The sequence below is a fragment of the Juglans regia genome, chromosome 4 (genome assembly GCF_001411555.2).
Source record: "Juglans regia cultivar Chandler chromosome 4, Walnut 2.0, whole genome shotgun sequence".
NCBI lineage: Eukaryota > Viridiplantae > Streptophyta > Magnoliopsida > Fagales > Juglandaceae > Juglans > Juglans regia.
The window spans coordinates 33,234,615-33,257,396 of record NC_049904.1 but is presented as its reverse complement, the minus strand read 5'-3'; the positions used below and the strand labels follow the sequence as shown (position 1 = coordinate 33,257,396).

The 22,782-nt window shown below is 36.8% G+C and overlaps 1 protein-coding gene across 2 annotated transcripts in view; it reads right to left on the bottom strand.

Moving 5' to 3' along the window:
* LOC109013523 (protein virilizer homolog) overlaps positions 1-21,374 on the bottom strand; it is a 29,679-nt gene extending 8,305 nt beyond the window's left edge. For both annotated transcript variants that reach the window (XR_001999593.2, XM_018995644.2), the window contains exons 1-23: positions 21,135-21,374; positions 20,742-20,830; positions 20,218-20,341; positions 18,507-19,163; positions 17,957-18,328; positions 17,761-17,865; positions 17,413-17,595; positions 16,549-16,690; positions 16,288-16,469; positions 16,090-16,175; positions 15,957-16,005; positions 15,333-15,399; positions 14,115-14,599; positions 13,940-14,039; positions 4,551-4,684; positions 3,409-3,476; positions 3,106-3,322; positions 2,654-2,869; positions 2,396-2,551; positions 2,262-2,315; positions 1,949-2,163; positions 1,783-1,852; positions 1,291-1,616 (exon numbers count right to left, since the gene is read on the bottom strand). Coding sequence is in view for 1 of the 2 variants with exons in the window: in XM_018995644.2 (XP_018851189.2) it covers positions 1,291-1,616; positions 1,783-1,852; positions 1,949-2,163; positions 2,262-2,315; positions 2,396-2,551; positions 2,654-2,869; positions 3,106-3,322; positions 3,409-3,476; positions 4,551-4,684; positions 13,940-14,039; positions 14,115-14,599; positions 15,333-15,399; positions 15,957-16,005; positions 16,090-16,175; positions 16,288-16,469; positions 16,549-16,690; positions 17,413-17,595; positions 17,761-17,865; positions 17,957-18,328; positions 18,507-19,163; positions 20,218-20,341; positions 20,742-20,830; positions 21,135-21,209 (4,172 nt within the window). In the remaining variant the exon portion in view is untranslated. The remainder of the gene's footprint in view (positions 1-1,290; positions 1,617-1,782; positions 1,853-1,948; positions 2,164-2,261; positions 2,316-2,395; positions 2,552-2,653; positions 2,870-3,105; positions 3,323-3,408; positions 3,477-4,550; positions 4,685-13,939; positions 14,040-14,114; positions 14,600-15,332; positions 15,400-15,956; positions 16,006-16,089; positions 16,176-16,287; positions 16,470-16,548; positions 16,691-17,412; positions 17,596-17,760; positions 17,866-17,956; positions 18,329-18,506; positions 19,164-20,217; positions 20,342-20,741; positions 20,831-21,134) is intronic.
* Positions 21,375-22,782: the final 1,408 nt, after the last annotated feature.

The window sequence follows — 22,782 nt, the reverse complement described above, 5'->3', positions numbered from 1 at the left end:
CAACAACACAAGAAGCAGTAACCTTTCTCAACCAACAATCCTTCCCATAGTTTGAATCCCATACCTACGATATGCTATAAATGGCATTGGTAGGCTATATGGCAGGCTATGAAAAAAATTTCATGACACTAGTTTGATAAAGAACTCAAGCAACTAGGGGTGTACAAAATTTGGTCCAGACCGGACCGAACCGGACTGAATATTGTACTAGTCGGTTGGATCAGACCGGACTGAACCCCTATATATATTTTTTTTAATATTTTTAATAATTTAATATATTATTTTTATATAGTAATTATATAAGTTAATGATGTAATTTTCATCTAATTTATTATCATTGATCATATAAAATATAAAATAATATATGCTATCAATTAATAATAAATCATAAATCATGTGATAATTTATGTCATTATATGTCAATAGTTAATACATCATACATTCATACATACTCTACAATTTACACTTAATTAAAGTAATTAGGTGATTTTTTTTAAATACCTAAGTTGCAAGCAAGCATAAATAATCTATGTACAATGAAATTATTTAATATTCATTAACCATATATAAAATGTATGACATTATTAATAATTATGCATTCTAAAGAGTAAAGTATAAGTTAGTAAGTAGTAACTATCGACATCATAAATATAATTATAATTAAATATTTTTTTAATGAGTTAGTTATATAATCCACATTAATAATTCACTTAATTTTAATTTTAGTAATTTAAATAATTTATTTATTAATTTAATTGTAAAAAAAAATTAAACAAAATAACAAAATAATTGGGCCGGACCGACTGGACCGATAGCTACTGATCCGGTCCGGTCCCTATGGGTGTTTGGGAAAATGAAGGTCCATCACCCCCACTCTCCCGGACCGGACTGATTTACCCCTACAAGCAACCACGAACAATGGTAGCTTTTACATGCTACACACCGATGAGCCCACTAACAACTTACAATTACATAGCTATAGATTTGCAAGTCACTGTCTACAACCCAACAAATCAAATGTATGAAAACTAATCACTACAAAACTTGAAGTTTGGGCCGTGAAGAATATTGCACAGAACATAACATCTTTCTTAGGTTGACTAATAAAAATTGCTAATAAATACAGAAGAAAGAGGGCAAGCAAACAATATTAAGGTCACCAAAATGACAAATTAATGAATATAAATGCAAGCAACAAAGTGGTGGCGATAAACCTTTTGTCAACGTAAATCCAAGTCTATAGACAAACACTCAAAACCACCTCTCCTCATAATGCATAAAAGAACTCACCTTTTCCCATCAATGCAAAAGCGCACAGCACTCAAAAACAAAGCGTCAACAGCCTCTATTGCATCCGTTGACAAACCATCTTTGGTATCGACTGATGTTAACAACTTTTTCCAGCAGCTTAGCATAGGGGGGTGCCTTCTCCACTCAAATTCACTAAGAAGATTATCTTTGCCATCCCTTTCATCTCCTCTCCCTAATTCGAGTTCCTGAAAATCAGATTGAATATGGAAGGAAATAGCCGCTAGAGCACTTCGACCTTCACTGCAAGAACCCAATTCACCAAAGGCTGCAAGACATGCAAGTAACTCTTTTCCAACCGGTAGGACCTGGAAACAATCAAACATCCAATGACTGATAGTGATCTTTGACATTTTACAATCAAAAGAAAAGCATTTTACAACACAAACTTCTATAAAATAATTTACAACATATATATAGCAGCACGAACTTAGAAAAATGAGCTTCATTTATATGAAAGGAACAAGTAGTTACCATACAAAACTTGAGGACATAACGTAAAATTAGTAAAAAGTCTTCAGCACTCAAGGTTTCAAAATTGCACCTGACAAACCCATCAATAAGTTTAAAATTTATATGGTTAGATTCACCAAATATACAAAAGAAAAAAAAAAAGAATATAAAACACATTACTACTTACAAATTGGGTCTGCCCGGGTATTGCCTGGGTGTTCGTGCATTACAAAGTAGTGAGATGAACTTGAATGCAGGGATGCACCAACTAATCAAAGTAAACCCACATTTAGTTGAATATTTACTGTCTGGAATATGTTTTGTGTCCAAATCAATGGAATCAAAAACCCTCTCCAACACTTGTGTGAGCATCTGAACAGCACCTTCCTTCAAGCATAGAGCCTGCAAAAGAATGTGATTGTGAGTGAACCCAACACAGGATAAAAAAACCCCATATATAGTAAAAAAATAACAATAAAACTAGTGAAAGATTAGAAAACCTTGCCACAGGGATGCTCCATTAAGCCAGCAAGAAAATCAAGAAATTTGTAAACCTGAAAATTGGGAAAAAAGAATTACAAGTAGAAGTACCAGGCTAGATAAACACGACTGTAATGTGAAAGATAATCTTCACCTTGTAAGCATCCATGTCCGATGGAGAAGAGGAATCAGAAACACAAGCACGAGTCCATGAGAATATGGGTCGCAAAAGTACACAAGCATTCTCAGCATTTTGGCAAGCGATGCGAATTATTAAAACACGTAGCATATCTTGAATGACCACCAATGCCTATTAAAAAAAAGAATTAAAAACAGAACCCCGAATCCAATTCCACCCTTTGTCAACAGTGTCAGAGGAGAGAAAAAACTAATCCAGAGGAAAGTGACATACAGATATAGCATATTGTTGGATAATTTGGGCAAGTTTGTCAAGCTGTGGTGTCAATTGGCTAAGCAGCTTTTCAACATGTCCCGGTTCTAGATACCAGTTGACCTGTCTCTCCTTCCGAGGCCCCAATAAAGTCCCAATGGCCAATGTTCTAAATGCACACAACAAGGGCGTCCCATTTTTCCAAAGCCAGATACCTTCTTCAGGAAATAAATCATTCTTGCAATACAAAAGAGATTTAAGAATAAAACTAGTCAACCATCACAAAATGCCAGTCAACGAATTGACAATGCAGGAAAAAGCATATGAAACATATCAGCTAAAAAACAGAACCAGAATGGAGAATAAAAAACACTCAAGCTCATCCAGTCAACAAGAAGACAACGTAAAAAAATCATTGCGTACTTATAATCATAGCATCAATGACATTATATGAGAATGGAAAACTTGCATACCAAAAGACACAGCAAACTGGACGTTTCTTTTGGGCCCAAGGCCAGGAAAGAAGCAGCATGAACACTGGCAAGCAAGGAATGGAAAAGGCCAGGAGTCCAACCACATACTGGCCAAGAAGCAAGTGCCGACACAATCAGATGGCACACGGCTCCAAAACCAAGTGCAGAATCCGGATAAGGAGAGGACAGGTCTGCTGCACATGCAGCTAGCCTTGGACTACAAAGTAAAAAATAAAAACTAAATCATATACAGACAACATCGCCACAGCTCTCAAATGCAAACAGAAGGAAAATCCAAATTACCTTACTTCTCGATGCAATCGTAAAAGGGCATTCATTAGTTTTGCATTTCGGTGTTGCTCCTTAGCTTCCTATAGGCATGGCAACGAAACAAATTCTATTCAAACACAACTTTGGTATAGGTAGAGAACGTCATGAAAGTCATAATATTACAACAGAAAAGTCAATTGTACCAGAAGAAATTTCCTTTTTCCTGAAAGATAATAAGATGATTATACAAGAAGAAATACAATAAAAACTATTAAGTACTAGTCTCATATCAGCCAGGCCAATTCTTATGTAGCCACAATGGCAGTCTTGAAGTATTACATGTCTGAAGAATATTGGCACCTTACACCCAGTGAATCATTAGAACAAAGAATAGTGGCAGACCAAAGATAAAGACGATATCAAAAGAAAGGGGCCAATCTCATGCACTGAACAAGAATATTATTATACACCAAATACTGGAAATCCTCCACACTCCTTGATCTGGATAGAAAATCCCATGCATGCAACATTAAATAAGATTACTGAGGAAAAAGGTTCATTATCAGCACGCTCCTCGGAACTTGACAGCAACTGACCACGCAGACACCCTAAACTTCTCGGTTAATTATTATGAAAAACCAACTGCCCGGCATCTGAACAGGTCTACAATTTCATCAGTCACCCATTTCTGTTGCAACATTCTCACATAAACACCTTTTCTTGCAGCACCATATAAACTTACCTGCTCTAGAGCGAGGACAGTGCTTAAATCCTAGAGGTTATCAGACGAAAAGAGCTTAGTCTATTTATGTTATGTAGAGCCAATTTCACTCAACGACTTGCGTTCTAGGTGTTGGGTTCATGTAACCTTTAAATTTCAACACATAAGGATAGTCAAACAGTTCCACGATTATTTTTTAAAAAAAATGGCTCCATCTTAGAGGCCAGAATTAAGAGAAGTTTCCACTTAACAAAGCTTGTTAAATTGGTTTTGAACTACCTATGTCACATGCAGGGCTGTCCCAATGGCTAGGCAAATTAGGTAAGGAGTCCTCCAAATAAGAACTGCTAGGAAATAATATTAAATGTATGCTAAGAAATGAAAATTCCTAAAACGGCCACAGTAGATAAGGGAGCTGTGCATAATTAAGAAGCCAGATTCTTAAAAGACATACCTGTAATTTTTGCAAAAGGTTGATCAGTAACACCAAAGAAGGAACCAAAAGATCAACTAAGCTCTGCTCACGATTACGTTCTAATAGTAAATCTGATGTAGAATTGCACTCTGTGCCCTCATCAACAAGGTAATCTGTTCAAGAGAAAACAAGAGGATGATGATCAAAAACAGCAGACATCTGCCGAGACTATGAAAAGTATATGATATTACAATGCCAAGGACCCGCTATAATGCAAATAAATTAACTATTAGAATGATAAAATTCCAAGGAACAAAAGATGATAACAACAACCTCATTGCACTACAAACAACAGTGAAAGAAATTCAATTAATTATATGCATAACAGCATCAAATATGGTCTTGGACAAAAATTTAAAAAAAAAAAAACACAGATAGCAGCTCATGGTACCTAAGTATATGTGTCAATATACGAGAAATGTTTGGCCTACAAAGAATATTACAAAAATGAAGCTTACAAAGTAACAGCTTGATGTGTCAAATCTACTTTATAATAAAAACAATTACAATCTGACGTACCATATTAAAATACGTCAGTTTGTAAGTAGACATTTGTAATTCTCTTTGTACGTCTAGCATTTCTCCTATAAAAATATTTCCACGAGTTTTCATGCACACACACAATCCCATATAAGAAACCCTTTTCTGGCAAGTATCCAACAGAGTATCAAATAAGCCCCAGCAAGGTAATGTTGTGGTTGAACGTAATGATGAAGAATCTAGTGCTGTCTCACCCTTGAGTGAGTCATCTTTGCTTTCACCACATGGAGGGTGAAAGGCGTTTACGATTGAAGAATCTTTCGCATTCTTGTTGGAGGGTGGTAGTAGTGTTCGCATCACTGAAAGAAGTAGAAGAATGGCTACGTTTATCGTCTTAAGTAGGGCATTGGCTACATGGGTGGTACAGATGGTGGAAGAAGAGTTAGCCTCTTGTCGACGTGAAAATTTCTTCATGCAAACAAGGATGGGGAATGAAGTCCGCACCATTCAACGACACGTTAACTCCAGGGGTTGTTTCTTACACTTGGGGGTGTAACCGGTCCAGTTTTAGACAAATTTTGGGATCGAACCAGTATAACATTTTCAAAAACCAATATCGCACCGGTTATCCTCCTAAACCGGTACTTCCAGTTTTACCGGGTCCGGTTTGGTCAGATTTTCCAGTTTTTAATATATATTAAATCTCTAATCTCTTATACTTATATATATTAATATATATAGATATTAGTAATACACTAATACTATTAGTATATAGTTAGTATATAGTAATACTATTGGTAGAGTAATATCACTATATGTTAGTGATAATATAGTAATTAATATACTAATGTATATTAGTATTATTAATATATTTATCAAAAGGAATATGTTGAGAATTTATTAAGCCATAAAATGTAATTAATATATATTTTATATTTAAAACATATGATCAAATAAATGTTCATGTTTAAAATTAAAATTAAAATTTTCTGTTATATATTATAATATAACATTATTTCATATATAATTATAATTTATAAAAATTATATATAATATTAAAAATATAAAAATATGCGAACCGGTCAGATCCGGTCCTAGAAAACATAAAACCGAGACCAAACCGGTTATGACTAGTTTTTAAAATGAAAGAACGGGTCCCGGACCGAACCAACCGGTCCAAGCCGGTTTTCCGGCTCTCCGGTTTATTTTTACAGCCCTACTTACACTTGGCAACTTGTGGATGGGATTGTCCCTAAAGGCTTGAAGGGCAGTGGTTGGGAGGATTTTGCTTACCACCTCGGAAAAATTGCTAGCTTCCAAAAGGGAAGGAAGACAGCTAGGGACATGGAGGCAGAGAGATTTCTACCCTCCAAAGGCGCCACCTACACCTCGGTTCTGAGTTTGCCGACAAGGAATGACTCTGCCGTGGTGGCCGACAGGGCTCAGGTGAAGGATACACGGCTTGGCAATGAAGGAAATCACAACAGCAAGCCTACCTCTGACATGGGTGGTAGGGGAGCCTCTGTTTCTGGTGCAACAATGGGAGATTTAGAAGGGGCGTTGTGGGCTGTCAGAGGCCATTTGTCAGGCATATCTAAGGAGATCTTTGCACTGATGAGGAAAGTGGACTTGGGCTTACGAGAGGTTATGGGCCAAGGCAGTGGGCTTGTGCAAAATGAGGAGCCTGCGAAGAAGAGAGAGCCCGAGGTGAATTTGGTAAGGGCTATGGAGACTTTAGGTAGAGGCTGTGGAGCGCCCGCTAGACGAGGCCTAAGCAAAAAGGGGCTTGACTCTCATCCACCAACACAGGTTGGGCCTGCAAAGTGTGGAGAATCGATTAGGCCCACCAACTTTGTTTGGTGGGCAACGAACTCATCTCTGGCCCGAGTCTCATCCACCTCGGGCTCGAGAGCCCCAAACCCACTGGCCACCACGTCAACTACCCCTCCAGCATCACAGAAAACGCCGACGACCCCCTATGACCCTAGTGGCCCAAACAAAGAGCTCCTAAAGGACACGGTGGCGACAACGCTCTTAGGGTTGGCCCAAAATGAAGTTGCCACCTATTCTCAAGCCATCGGAAGCTCGTCGTCGACATAGAGTGGGCCATCCTCCTCAGGCGTCCCCACAGTTTGTAACTTGGACCATCTCTCAGCCTTGGAGGGAGTAAACAGCCGCGATGAGGTGGAAGCCTCACCTGGGCTGTCTCATGTCGAAGCCCCCACTGGACTCCAACTCTCACAACCTCTAGAGGCTCCCTCCAAGACCCATGATCCTCACTCAACGGTGGCAGCAACCTAGGGCCCAGGACCCTCTTGCAAGGGACCACTCATGATGGCAACAACTGAGATCCCTTCCAGGGTTCTATGTACGGTGGAAGAAGAATAGGAGACTATTTCTAAAGATGAGGCACTCTCAAACAACGAGCCATCAATTAGGTCAGATTTATACTTGGCTTGCAAAGCGTCCGGAGATATTGTTCCCTTTTCTGAACTGGGGGACCCCAGGGATGACTCTAGTCCTATTTGTTCTCTAACTCCAGTGTTTATGTGTAGGGGTGAGAATCAGACGGTCCGGACCAGAAAAACTGACCGGTCGGTCTTGGTCCAAATTTGACCAAATTCATTCGGTCCAGTCCACGGTCCAGGGGTTTTTCACCCCGAACCGGACCAGACCGGACCAGACTGAATGAAAATTAAAAAAAATATATATTTTATAATTTATATATACTAATTATATAATTTTCATTTAACCTAATCATATCACTAACTCACCATTAAGTAATTATTAACTAATACTAATATTTATAATTTTATACTAATAGTAATATTTATACTAATACAAGTATTATATTAATAGTCTAGACTCTAGACTCTAGACTCTAATATGGTATAAAAAAAAAATACTAATAGTCTAATATAGACTATAGTTATACTTATACTAATATAGTTATATCTTATACTAAATCACTATAACTAATATTACTAATATATAGCTATACTATATTACTAATAGTCTAATACTGATACTATTATATAGTTATACTAATCATGATTCATAATAACTAATCATTATAAGTCTATAGTATTAATGTATTATTATATAATATATAATATTAGTATCACTATATCATTATAATATATATTTGAGTTCTGCTACATACAGTCACTTTTGTGGACTCTTTGCGTACTTCACTGATGTAATTAGCCAAAACAGTTATTTTACATTAAAAAAAGTGACACGGCCAAACACATTAGTAGAGTGTGCAAAGAGTATGCAAAAATAACTGCATATAGAGTTTTTGTATATATATACAGACACTATTAAGTCTATATGTAGTAGTAACAGTAACACTATAATAGTATAATATATAGTATTAGTATATAATATATATTAATATAATTTTTTTGATAAGAAGTATTAGTATATATTAATATAATATGAGAGTTATAGCATAATACAGTATATAGTATTAGTAATAATTTAGAATCAATGTATTATTATATAATATATATTCCAAGATTGGTATATATTAATATATTATAAGAATTGTAGTATAATATATGTATAACAGACTAATAGTATAGTTAACTTAATATGTTACTAATAAGTCTATAACTATATATAATATTAATATCACTATTAGTATAATATATAGTATTACTATTACTATTAGTATGGGTATAGTCTATAGTTATTTAGTATAATATAAGTATTATATTATACTATAAGTATTATATTATACTAACTATATAACTATTATAAGTTATAATAACTATACTGATGTTTACGCCTTTTTCATTTTATTTTGATATGGTGTGATAGTATAATTATGAAAAGATTTGGGTTTTTAAGAAAACAAATGAATGGATAAACATGGAGTTTCATTACGACTAATTCCTCTATACTCTCTCTATCTCTTTCTATGCAGGAACATCTTCATATTGCTGGAAAATATGGTCTTCATGCCATGCACCCATTATATGTTAAGTTGTTAAGTTTTGGATTGTAATTTGTAATTTATAATAACTTTCGTATTTTTTTTTTCTAGTTTTTTATATAGATTAGTTTTCTTTTATCATTGTATTTTTCAAGATTAAGTTCTTTTTTAGTATTGTTAGCTAAAAAATCTACAAAATTTAAAGTGGGCCGAAAATAATTGAAATTTGGCCCAAAAAAACTAGATTTAGATGGGTTGAATGGCCCATTTTGGGCATGGTCCAGATCGAATGGACCGACCGGACCGGTCCTATACATTACTCGGTCCGGTCCAGGGTGGAAAATCTCTGGACCAAATAGGTCCGGTCCAGTCCACAAAACCGCCTAAGACCGGACCGGACCGAGATCACCCCTACTTATGTGGACTGATCCATAGTCAAATTGGGTACTAAAGAAGGTCAATGAAATCCGACACTGAATAGGGATCTCCTGTGAAGGATTCGAGGATCAATTTAAAGCGCTACTTACGGCCATTGAAGCAAGACAGCCCCTCATAGTTAGATCTGCTTCTAAAAAAGAAAGGGAGCATAAGAGGCTATCTTGTTCCATAAATTATGAAACAAGGGAAGGAAGCGCTAGCAGGGGGAGGTATAATGATAGGGCAAACCTAGGTGACCCATGAAGCCCAAGATCCTTTCATGGAATGTTCGGAGTTTGAATAACTCGAACAAACGCCTTAGAGTGAAGAACTTAATAGGGGATTAAAAGGCAGTCATTATTTGTTTGCAGGAGACTAAATTGAAGTACGTTAACAAGAAGATAATAAGTAGTTTATGGAACTGTCCTTATGCGGGATGGACTAGCATTGCTTCAAAGGGCGCTTCACGGGGCATCATAGTGATGTGGGACAAGAGAATAGTTGATTTGGTGGAGGAGTTTATTGGAGAGTTTGCGTTAGCATATTCTCTCACAAGTTTGGATGATGGTTATGGATGGGGATTTGTAGGAGTTTACGGGCCTAACGATGACAACAATAGAAAGCTTCTTTGGGATGAGATCGCTAGTTTGTGTAGCAAGTGGGATGGCCCGTGGTGCATCGGAGGTGATTTTAACATCACTCGGTTTTTGAATGAAAGGTCAGGGGCTTCTACCTCGAGGTAAGCTTTGGCCGACTTTTCAGCTTTAATTTTCGAGCTGGATTTGATTGACCTACCTCTAGCTGGGGGCGACTACACTTGGTCTAATGGGAGGGTATGGTCTAGGCTAGACAGATTCATTGTCTCCCTTTCTTGGGAGGCACACTTTCCCAACCTATGCCAAAAATGCCTCCCCAGACTTTGCTCGGACCACTTCCCACTCTTATTGGATTGTGGGGGCCTCCTTGAGAGGCGGAGATACTTTAAATTTGAAAATATGTGGTTGAAGGTAGAGGAGTTTACGGATAAGATTAGATCGTGGTGGTCCTAATATCAGATCTCGAGTACTCCCAGTTTTGTTATAGCCGAGAAACTTAAAGCCATGAAAAATGACCTGAGAAATTGGAATACGAAAGTTTTTGGAAACTTTTTTTTTATGTCGAGGAACATCTCCAAGGCAGGGCCCTTCGGACCTACCCATGCAGAGTAAACCCCGATCCCGTGCACCACACCCTCGGAAGTAACACTATATGGAACTGGTTAAATCGCTAGCTTTTCACCAAAAGGTGTGGCCCCAAAGGATTGTTTGCACCCATGAGGTGTTAAATCTTAGACCTTGAAGGGAGTGATACCTCAAAACTAAGACTTTCACCACTTGGGTCAACCCCTTGGGGCTAAGTTTTCGGGAACTTAAATGACCAAAGGAATAACCTTTTTCAGGAATTGCAGCATTTTGAGGAAAAAGAGGTGAATAGGCCCTCCCGGTTGATGAGAAGGCAAGGAAAATTGTTGTAGTAGCTAAGCTGGAAAAAATACACTCATGGAGGAGTTATCCAGGAGACAAAAATCTCGGGTCCTTTGGTTGAAGGAAGAGGATAAGAGCACAAAGTTTTTTCATCGAATAGCTAATTCCCATCGAAGAACCAACGCCATCGAGGTTCTTCATTCGGAAGGGAGGGTTCTTTCAGACAAAGTAGCTATAAAGGATCACATTGTCCACTATTATGACCAGCTCCTAAAGGAGCAACATCATTGGAGGCCCAAGGTCGATGGGCTGATTTTCGATTCTATTGATCCACCAAGTGCAGCTTGCTTGGAGAGACCGTTTGAAGAAAATGAGGTGCTTAAAGTGTTAAAGAGGATAGAAAAAGACAAGGCCCCGGGTTCAGATGGTTTCACAATGGCTTTCTTCCAGGCTAGTTCAGACATTGTCAAGGAGGACATCATGAAGGTCTTTCTTGAATTTCACTCATTAATGAAATTTGAGAAAAGCCTCAATGCTTCATTTAGCACCCTTATTCTGAAAAGGGCAAGGTCGGTGGAGGTGCAAGATTTTCGTCCCATAAGTTTGGTGAGTAAGGTTTACAAAATCATCTCCAAAGTGTTAGCCCAGCGGTTGAGCGCAGTCATGGGGAAGATCATCTTGACGTCCCAAAACACCTTTGTAAAAGGAAGGCAAATACTAGACTTGGTCCTCATTGCTAATGAATGCTTTGACAGTAGAGTCGGAGCCAGCATTCCAGGTATCCTATGCAAATTGGATATGGAGAAAACTTTTGATCATGTAAATTGGGATTTCTTGGTGTATATACTTGGCAGGTACGGCTTTGGGGAAAGGTGGTGCCAGTGGATGAAACATTGTATCACAACAGTTAGATTCTCTGTTTTGGTTAACGGCACTCCTAAAGGCTTCTTCAATAGTTCTTGGGGCTTAAGGCAAGGGGACCCTTTATCCCCTCTCCTATTCATTTTAGTAATGGACGTTCTGAGTAGAATGTTGAAAGGGATGGCGCATAGGGGCTTCATCTCAGGGTTCTCTGTAGGCAGCTCCTCACATGGTAGTCTATCAGGGCTCATTTGTTTTCACAATTCATTTCAACTCATCTCATCTAATTATTAGAAATTTTCACACAAAATATAATAAACAATTCAATTTTTTCAAATCTCAATTCCACTTTTTCAAATTTCAAAATAAAAATAATATTAAAAATATATATTCTAACAGTATTTTATTCAACTTTCAACTTTCATCTCAACTTATCTCATCTAATCTCAAAAAACAAACGAGGCCTCAATCTCTCATCTACTTTTTGCTGACAACATGCTGATTTTTTGTGAGCCAGACCCGATCAGATTTGCTCCCTGAGAGCCCTCTTGCTTTGCTTTGGAGCTGTCTCCGGTGTCAAGGTGAATCTATCAAAATCTGAAATCATTCAAGTTGGCTCGGTTAATAACTTAAGCAACGTGGCTGCCATTTTGGGTTGCAAGGTGTCATCCTTGCCAATGAAGTACCTTGGACTCTCTCTAGGAGCCCCTCATAAATCCAAGGCAATGTGGGATGGGATTGTTGAGAAGATCGAATGCAAACTAGCGGATTGGAATAGACTTTACTTGTCCAAAGGTGGCAGAATCACTTTAATTAAGAGCACACTCTCCAATCTCCCCACATACTTACTATCTTTATTTCCCTTGCCTGCAGGTGTGGTGCATAAATTGGAGAGGATTTTTCGTGATTTCCTATGGGGCAATTTTGAGGACGTGAAAAAATTCCTTTTGATCAAGTGGGATAAGGTATGCACACCTTTGTCCAACGGTGGATTGGGGTTCGTAAATTGAGAACTTTCAACAAGGCTCTCCTAGGAAAATGGTTATGACAATATCATAGGGAAAGAGATGCCCTTTGGAGGAAAATTATCAACGTTAAATATGGGGGCATTTAGGGAGGCTGGTGCTCTAATGAAGTAAGAGGGGCCCATGGCGCGGGGGTGTGGAAATTTATTTGCAATGGCTGGGAAGACTTACTTGCTAACTGCAAGTTCGCGGTGGTATGGGCACACAAGTCAGATTTTGGCACGACACTTGGTGTGGCGATGTTGCTTTGAATATCACTTTTCTCCCTCTTTTCATGATTGCGTTCGATAGGGACACCGCAGTTGCTGATAATATGGCCTTCTCCTCTGACTCCACTTAATTGTCAATGAGATTTATTAGAGTGGCACAGGACTGGGAAATGGGAGATATTGTTGATTTCTACAGCGCGTAATACGCGCTGAACTTCCATGCAGATGGAGAGGATCGTTTGCTTTGGACATCTACAGGGAACAAAAACTTCTCAAGCCAATCCTTTCTATAAGGTATTACGCACCCCCCCCAAAAAAAAAAAAAAAGCATTCCCTTAGATGTGCATATGGAGGAGTAATGCTCCCTTCAAAGTGACCTTCTTTGGTTGGCTAACATCTCACAGGAAAATTTTGACTATCAACAAATTGAGAAGGCGTGGCCTCTACTTAATAGATTGGTGCTTCATGGGCAAACATGACAGTGAATCAGTAGATCACCTACTTCTTCATTGTGACGTAGTTATGGCTTTATGGGATGAAATTTTCACAAGGCTTGGTATGGCATGGTTAATGCCTAGAAGGGTGATAGAGTTATTGGCATGCTGGAGAGGAATCCAAGGCAACAGGCAGATCGCGGTTGTTTGGAAAATGGTGCCTCTTTGCCTAATGCAGTGCACATGGAATGCGAGGAATAGTCGTTGTTTCAAGGACAAGGAGCGCACACCGGAAGGATTTAGGGACTTTTCTTATCATACCTTGCTACTTTGGGCTTTTTCTATTGTATTAAACGGAACATCTTTTAACGACTTCTATGCTGCTTTTCGCAGCACTTAGCTTGTAATTAGGCTTTCTTTGTTTACTCCTTGTGTACTCGAGCTCTGCCTATTTACGTGTATTAATAACATCTTTTCTTACTTATCAAAAAAAAGTATCCAACAGAGTAAACCACTAAAAACAATAAAAACAAACTTACCATAATTGTTTGAGGACCTCTCCAGCATGAACCTGCAACTAACCAGAACAGCATAGATAACCGTTGTGGCACCTTCATCATACATTGCAGCAGCAACAGTCTAAGCCAAAAGAACTAAAATGAGCCAAGTCAATAATACAATTTTCACATAAGTAATATACAGACAATTACATACTGAGTTCTCCGAAATAAATGCCAAAATTCGAAATGTTGTTGTCAACTGTGCCACAGAAGAGTCACGCAGCATAACACCGTCAAAAGACTTCTCAGAAATATATTTTCCAAGAGTCTCCATAGCATTGACATCAAAACCGCTGGAAGAATCTCCAACAGCATTCTCACCATCAGCCAGATCTGACACAAGAACGGTGTTTGAAGTTAAGGGGGCATGGGCATCTCCTCCAGAAGCTAATACAGCAGCATACCGAAGAAGACCAGCCGCCCCATTCTTATGATAAACAACACCAGCATCTATCAATTCCAACAGCCGTGTAGGAGCATCTTTTCTATTTGACCCTGGAGAAGAGGAAAGTAGAGCCCTATGGATCTCTAAAGCATGTCCAATCCAAGAACATAGAGACAATGCCGTTGAATCAGTAACAATGACTTCAAGAATCTCAGCAGCAGAGTGAGAAATTGCAAGATTTAGGGGTACAGCACCTGGATATCCAAAATTCCATTGTCATTTCAACAAGTTTGAACATCCCAACGGAAAGTGTTTTATACTACATTTGTTTTCTCGTTCAATTTTTTTAATACAATAACTTGTTCTATTTTAATTTCAAACCATTAACCAGACATAAAGCTTTAAAAAAAAACTACTCAAACGAATATATGAAACACTGACTGACTGACCAACAGTAATTTTAAATATCTATAACAGCATTAACCTATCAAAAAGAAACCTCATTAGATGAATTATGCATGCTGAACTCAATTTTTATGACACCAGCACACAACTTGTGCATTGGCTATAGTTGTTTGAGATGTTAACTGAGTTTACACTCGTCCAACAGAACACATTAATTTGATAAATTTAATCAATCAAAATTTACTCTTCAATTCATTTGACTGATCTATTCTTAAGTTTTCTATGCACTTAAAACATTAATATTCTTTTACCAGTGATCGAAAAAATTTGTACAAAAAAAAAATGCAGAAGGCATAGCCTAGGTAGACAGGAAACTTAATTGCAACCTGGTATATAACACTGTATTCATAGAGTGGTTGAACTTGCTAGAAAAAAATTCTTACTATTAACTAATTTTCCCAATTAACTTGTTTTACAACTTATTGGTCCTTTCAAGAGAAAAGTATGCCTTATTAGTACTATCTCTTATTTCAAGATTAAAGCAGGAAAAAAAAAAAAAAAATAGCAGAGTAAATGGACTACCACTAATCTTGGCATCTGGCTCCAATTCCTTGACAGAATGTAGTGCTTCAATTAAAACTGAAACAGCCTACAAAAATGATAATTATAAAGCGTTACGGAATATTACTAAAGTATGTAGCCATCTAACAAGATTCTCTGCAATGAAAAACATGTTTACATACAATTGAAAATAATGTTGTGATAACTGGTTCAAGAGCATTATCAACTATTTACCTTGATAAATTGCACCAGTGTTGAGAGGGTTACTGCTAACTAAATATTCCACCTAGGTTATGTGTCCAAGCCTCAAAGAAATCATAGCAAAGACCTGGGTTTGAATCCCTTCTTAAAGACAACTCATTAACATCTAATCTTTTACTAGCACCCGAAAATTATATCATATCAAACAAATTAAAACCTATGTCATCTGATATGATATACCTGAAGTATTTAGAAAATTTGATAAATATATCTCAGCACAAGGGAAGTATCTGGCAAATCAATCACAATACAATCATCAAATAACCCTGAAAATATTATATGATGCTAGTTCATCTCTTGTACAGTGGTGACTGCATCAATGGAACTACAGTAAGACTTCTAAATGCCACAATGAATAACTTAAGATAGCATGCTCATCTCTACCTCTGGAAAATATCCAAGAGCCAGCAGAGCCTGGCGTCCACAGTCAGACCTGCAAATCATTTAAAGAAATCCAAGTCAAACCATTAAAGTGGTTTAAAAATTGAAAATTTACAAAGGACGGAATCTGTCTTACCTAGATAGGCCACAAAGTTCCCACAAAAGCCATAAAAATTCTTCTGAGTGTGGAGTTGATGTAAGTAAACGATCTATGGCATTAACCTGCACCAGAGCATTAAAAAACCACTATACTTGGCAACAATCCTGTAATAGAATCAGAAAAAACAAGAAACAGGACAGCGAAATTGTAGGTTTAATCAAGAATTGAACTAACCACCCTCAAATGCACCCCGACAATCATGCCAACTTCCTGAGGGCTGCAAAAGAAACCCTTGGATATTAAAACAGATGCATACCGAAGAGGAAGAAACTCTTCCTTATTCAAGTCATCCCCACCCCGTAGGGCATTAATTATTGTAGCTGAAAGTTCAGGATGATTTAGCAGAAATATTAAGCCTGAAAAATAAAAACACATAATTAGAAACACAAAAGTTGCAAGTCAGATTAATAAATATAACACGTACACTAACAAAACCTGAGCGACAAAATAGAAGTGAAAAGATTATGGCCTCAATTGACGATGCAATATCCACAAATACGTCCATGGCAGGTCCAACTTCAGACCGCAATACTGATGATGACAACAAAGCAGCTGACAAAGGGAGAAATCCCCTTTCCTGCTTCCACAAAAACATGCTCGATATTAGTATCGCCAAGAATTTCTCATGGCCATTTAAAGATATAATTGATTGCACGTCAAAATTCCACTCACAAATTGGAGAATAAAGGTTCCATCAATCAATAACAAATTGAAATTTATAAAAACAACTATTCTCCTGAATAGGGGTTCTCTTGTATACTTCTGGTGTAGTAGAGAGTTAAGAAGGCTTTCCTCCATTAATTTGACTGTTGGAGTACGAGTTGTAGTAGAGCTAAAGCGAGGATTGATTGAGAGCATATCAAGGCCACACCATGAAGTGTTCTATGCTTGATCAAGGGTGTCCTCAGTTCTAATTTTGCTTTGTGTAAGGAGTTTGTGGTGCTTTTCCGGGCCTTATAGGGAGTTCATTACATAGCTTGTGGTGTTTGGTGTTGTATAATATCTGCAGGGGTAGTTGGTTTTGTGGGATGGGACATGGTGGGTTTAGGGCATAGTTTGGTGGTTTTTTCTTTCCCTTTTGATAAGGTAGTTTTCTTGTACACTTCCTGTGTACTTGGGCATACCATTTGGTTTCTAATAAATTTCAAAAACTTTTCAAAAAAATATATTGTACATATATCCACACATTTAAGTACGCTCACACTTGTACATACACAAGTACACATGTACAAACATGCATTCATAAGTAGATGCATATCCAAGATCTGCTTGAGATGAAGAACTAGTGCACTGATATACCTTGATAAGTTCTAGCAAATGTGAGTCAATATCTGAAATTGAAAAACAACAATTTGATGAAGCAATCAAGCTATTGGTTGCTTTATACGACAATAATCCTTCTGTTTGACCAAGAATCAGTGATCTGCTTGCACAAGCCACTGGAGAGGGGTCTTCATTTAGGCCATGTGAATTTATCAACTTCTGCATTTTTTTATAAGTAATTAATCAGCATCTGCATTAATAATTGTCAATAAACGTAGACAAGAATTTAAATTACAAAACTACGGAATTTTGGAATGCAAAGGTACTGACTACTGCATGTCTCAGATACTAACAGAAACAAATGCAATAAAACATTCCACTGACCAGGAGCCTCTTAAGTTCAGATTTAGCACTGATAAGCATGTTCAAGGTATCTCTTGTAACCCTACCAACAGCTGAGAGACCTTCCAAAACAGACAGAACTGCACACTGGAAAAGAGAGAAATTACCTCAAGATACCAATAAATAAGTTATGGAGACACACCGACAAAAACACAAGCTCGCAAACCTCAAAGCATACCTCATATCTCGAAGCAACTTCATAAAATCGTAAACGGTGGAGGACATAAGTTGCAAGAGAAGCAACATCATGACGTGGTTTTTGCAACAACAACAACTTCAACAATTGACTATAACCTTCACTAATACCAGATGGGACATTTTCATCTTCCCGAGGCCACCAACCAAAAAATCCCTCGCATCCAATTGAAAATTGAGTAGCCCGCTCGACAACGCCTAGTAGTAGCAACGTGATGGTGATGGAATTTGGCTTGTCACAGCCAAAAATGTGTACAAGATGCTCCAATCCCCCACTATTTACAAAGTGAAAGCAGCTCTCTCTACTGGAGCACAAGAAGAGAGCCACACTCAACCCCAGAAGTACATTTTCTTTCTGAATTCGAGATAAGAGATCAGAACAGATAGGATTAAATATCAGAACAAGTTGATAGAGAGGAGAGGGAGGTAGAGAGTGTATGTTCTTTATCCCTTTTTCTGGTTCTATTTGTTATGTTAATTAGATGTAACTACATGGTGTAATATATGAGTGAAGAAGATTGTACTTAAATCACCTGTGAAAGATCATGATGTCCAAAATTTGAGGAGTTGCTGCTAAAATTGAAGTAGTTGCTGTACAAATCCACCAACTCTTTGGAATTAACCAAATCAGCCTCAAAATCAACAAAAGTGCATCCAGCCAACAAGTCAACAGATCCATTTCCGGTTTCCTGTTGCACTTTATAGAGCTCAAGAAGCTCTTCCCTGGCCTCACCAATAAGGCTGAGCAACTCCTTAAAATTTGTTGATTTGCCCCTTGTAATATTTTTGGCATTGTTTGCAGCATCATGCAACTCACATGTAACATATGAAGAGGCTGCTGAAACCAAAGTCTTTACGACTGTATGTACTGCATCCCCAAGTGTCGACAACCTCAAAATCTTAAACAACAGTTGTATAAATTGCTTGAGCTCAATTGATATATCCAATGGAGCAACTGGAATGGACAAAGCATTCAAAGAGGATATGGATTCCTCAATTGTCAAGTTAGTTGAGTGCAATGCCAACGGGAGATCTTCCAGCTTTCCCTCAGCAGAACTAACTAAATTTCTCAGCGAGTTATCATCAAATTCTATATTGAACTGCCCCAGATCCTCCGCTGTATTTCCATATATAACCAAACTTAGACTGCGGTAGCTGCCCCTTACAACCAGATGATTAGTAACAACAGCCTGACAAAATAATTGACTGCTTCAATATACAACTAAATCCACCCAAACACAAACCTTCAGAGTATATGCTCTAAAAAACAATCGAGATGAATCAAAATCATAGATGAACAAGGTGATAGATCATCTGACTTGTGCCCAAATTGAACCTTATTTGAAGTAAGCCCCAAAGACTAATCCACAAGAAATTGATTCTCAGAAGGACAGAATCTTATCACACTCATACCACAATGAATTTCTTCTATTCATTTCTCAAGGAGTACAATCCATAATAAATAGATCTCACAAGCACAGGAAATCCTATCACATGCATACCTCAACAAAGTTCTTCAATTAACTTCTTGAGGCAAACAGCTTGTGTACATGTTTTAGTGACCTTATTGCTATATATGTTATTTTGATCAACAGCCACCAACATTTCTTTCAACAATAGTGAAGTAAATGAAAAAATAATACATTGATCACAAAATACATCTCGGGCCAACAAGCTTTGTGCAGGCCCTTTGAAAAAAAAGTTGGACCCAAAAAATCCACCTTTATGGTGAGTCCCACCTTTTTTCAAAAGGATTGTGCAGGACTCGCATGCCCAAGGCCTGCACAAATCATTTTCCACTTTATAAACATCCATGTCTGCACAAAATTCATATTTTTGGGGAGAACATTTATGAAAAAAACTGTCAAAATAAACACTACTCAAGCAAGTGGCCAACCTCAATCTAGATTTAATTATACAATAATTCTAAGTTCTCACATGGTGGTGAGTATTTAAACGTTAGAAAGCTGATAAATTTAAATTTTCATAAAGGAACTTACTACACATGAAGGACCAGTCATCCCTTAGAATTCCTCACAAAACTCCTCAATATTAGATTTATGCACACTCAGGCAGTCTCCGTACCTTTTCTCCATCATGTAAAAGTAGCCCATTGAAGGACATTACAAGTGTGTGTAGTTAACAAGCAGATAGAAAACATATCACAGAGTTAAATAGAACAACAGCAAGGTTTCAACTAAATTGGCAAATGAAGCAGTGCAAGGAGAACGTAGGTCAGATTACCTCCACTTCTAGCACATTTGATGAAGAATGAGAATACAGAAAAGGCAGGCAGAGGCGCCTAAACCTTGTCTCCGCCTCACACTTAACAAACACTTCCAAAGCAAATGAAGGAGGTGAAGTAGCCCTGAAACAGATATGATTAATAGTCAGTATTAAAAAAATCTCTATTATATATCATCCAATAATAGCATGGCACGAGTTTCGCTTGTCAATTCAACCAAATATTCCCAAGTTTTTAAGCAAAATTTCATATGATCAGACATTGAAAATCACCAAATAGTCTAGACCAACCCGCCCATGTGACAATATATTAATGGCGGAACACAACCTGAGCATTTTTTCAGAAAACATATCAAACTAGTACTTCTTATTCTAAGAATTTATGGTACCACTACGTTAACATAATCCCATTGAGATTTTTATTTCAAAAACAATACATGCTTGTTAGTTTGAATCAAGTTCATCTTAGTTTAACTGATAAATGGGACCATTAAATATTAAAAGAAGCTACAAGCGCCACACACCCGAGAAGCGTTACTGCTTGAGCTGCTGAAGAAGCATTTTGTTCGAGGAACTCACAAGCAGTTATTACGACAGGTTCAGAAAACAATACCTGGATAAGAATAACGCATTAGTAAAAGGCAGCATTCAACTAATAATATGGTCAACAGCTTAGTAAAACTGAGCGTATTGAGTACTTTCCTATGCACAGTGGTTCATTAGATAGCAATTTAAGCATAGGCCGCAGTTTGACATAAGCTAAACATGGTAAGAAATTCAAAAATAAATCAACAAAGTTGCTACACATAATTTGAAAAAATAAAAAGAAAAAAATAATCGAATCAGAAGAACTGCGTCGTAAATTATAATGTGAGAATATAACGCTACGAAATTCGGAAAAAGCTGGAGTGGGTTACCTCGTCAACGTACTCGTCGAGATGTGGATGGTTGAAGGTCTGGGCAAACAAGACGTAGGGTTCGGGTCGACCCATTTGGTTTTTGCGGGTCTTGTAATATGATTCTTCAATGGAAAAAATAGGGGTCGAGACACTTGGATTGGAATCCTAGGGTTTTGGGCTTCTCACTCTGGAAATCATGTTTTACACGTTGATTTGTCACCGACTCGGAAGAAAGGAGAAAGTGGGACTCTCGTAGAGGGAAGAGAGTTTGTAATTTTTACCAAGTTTAGAATTAATTATAGACCTTTTTTGCGGCCTATAAAATGCAAACTTTATTTTTTAATCGCAACTTCATAGATCATAAAAACTCCAAACAGAAGTCTAAAAAATTATATTTCTATTGTTTCAAAAAAATATATATTTCAATGTTATAAACTATTATTTTTTAATGAAATAAAGATATCACGTCAATCACACAATTTTTTTTTAAATAAATGTTGAACTGAACCTCATAGCAGGAAGAAAGTATATTTCTTCATTTTATCTCTTTATTTTAATCGTTTATATATTTAATTTATTTTTAATAAAATTTATTAATAATTAAATAAATAATTATTAATATATTGATATTTTTTTATTTTTTATAAATATTTAAATATATTTAAAAAATATTTGAAATAAAATACAAAAAATAAAAAATAAAGTACAAATTATACTACACGGCACACAAAGCGATAACGCCTAGGTAGCATAATAGCACCGCTCAATCAGGAAATGCCACCTTAATAGATCCATTTTAGAAATATATTATGTAGGTTTAAAAGTTTCTTAACCGACTTGTTAAGGCGAAGTCATGTCCAAACTTAACGATTGATCTTACGATGCACTAGCCTATATAACTAGATTCCATTGAAATGATATTGAAACATGAGCAATCTTTTTAGTAGTTTTAATTCAATTAAAAAAATAGAAAATGTTTGGTCTACAAAAAGTAATTATAAAAAATTATCTTACCAAATAACGTAAATTGTGTGATACATTAATCGTAAAGTAACTTTGACATACAATATCAAGTCATTTCGATTTAAATAATATATTATAATTATTTACGTATATTTATCACTTTTCGACAAAAATAATTATTAGTGATCAAAATTTATCCAATTTACAACATGAATTCACCCATTCAACTAAATATATTAGTTACATAATGTCAATCGAACGAAAAAGTGTTGCCATCAAAACATAATCAGTGGATTGTACATATTCAGCCACTTTTCACTGCATATATCTCAAAACTAAGCATAGTTCTCTCTTCGAACGAAGGCAATCGAGCAATGAAGGTATAATTCTACTATAATACAAAGCAATTGATCCATTCTTACACCAATCAATAATTGAATATTGTTTTTTAACGACTGATAAAAACACATTAGAGGAAAGATCGAGTATTTTGGATAGGGTAATGCTATTATACCCCTTAATTTATATTATTTATTTTGTCTTCTTAATGTGGCAATGTGGTGCCACTTGACTTATTTAAAAATAAAAATAAAATCAAAAAATATATATTCAAAATACAACAAAATAAAGACTAAAAATCTAGATTCTTATACTCTCTTCTATGTTTGTGCTTTTATTTTTTATTTGTTTTTAACAAGCCACG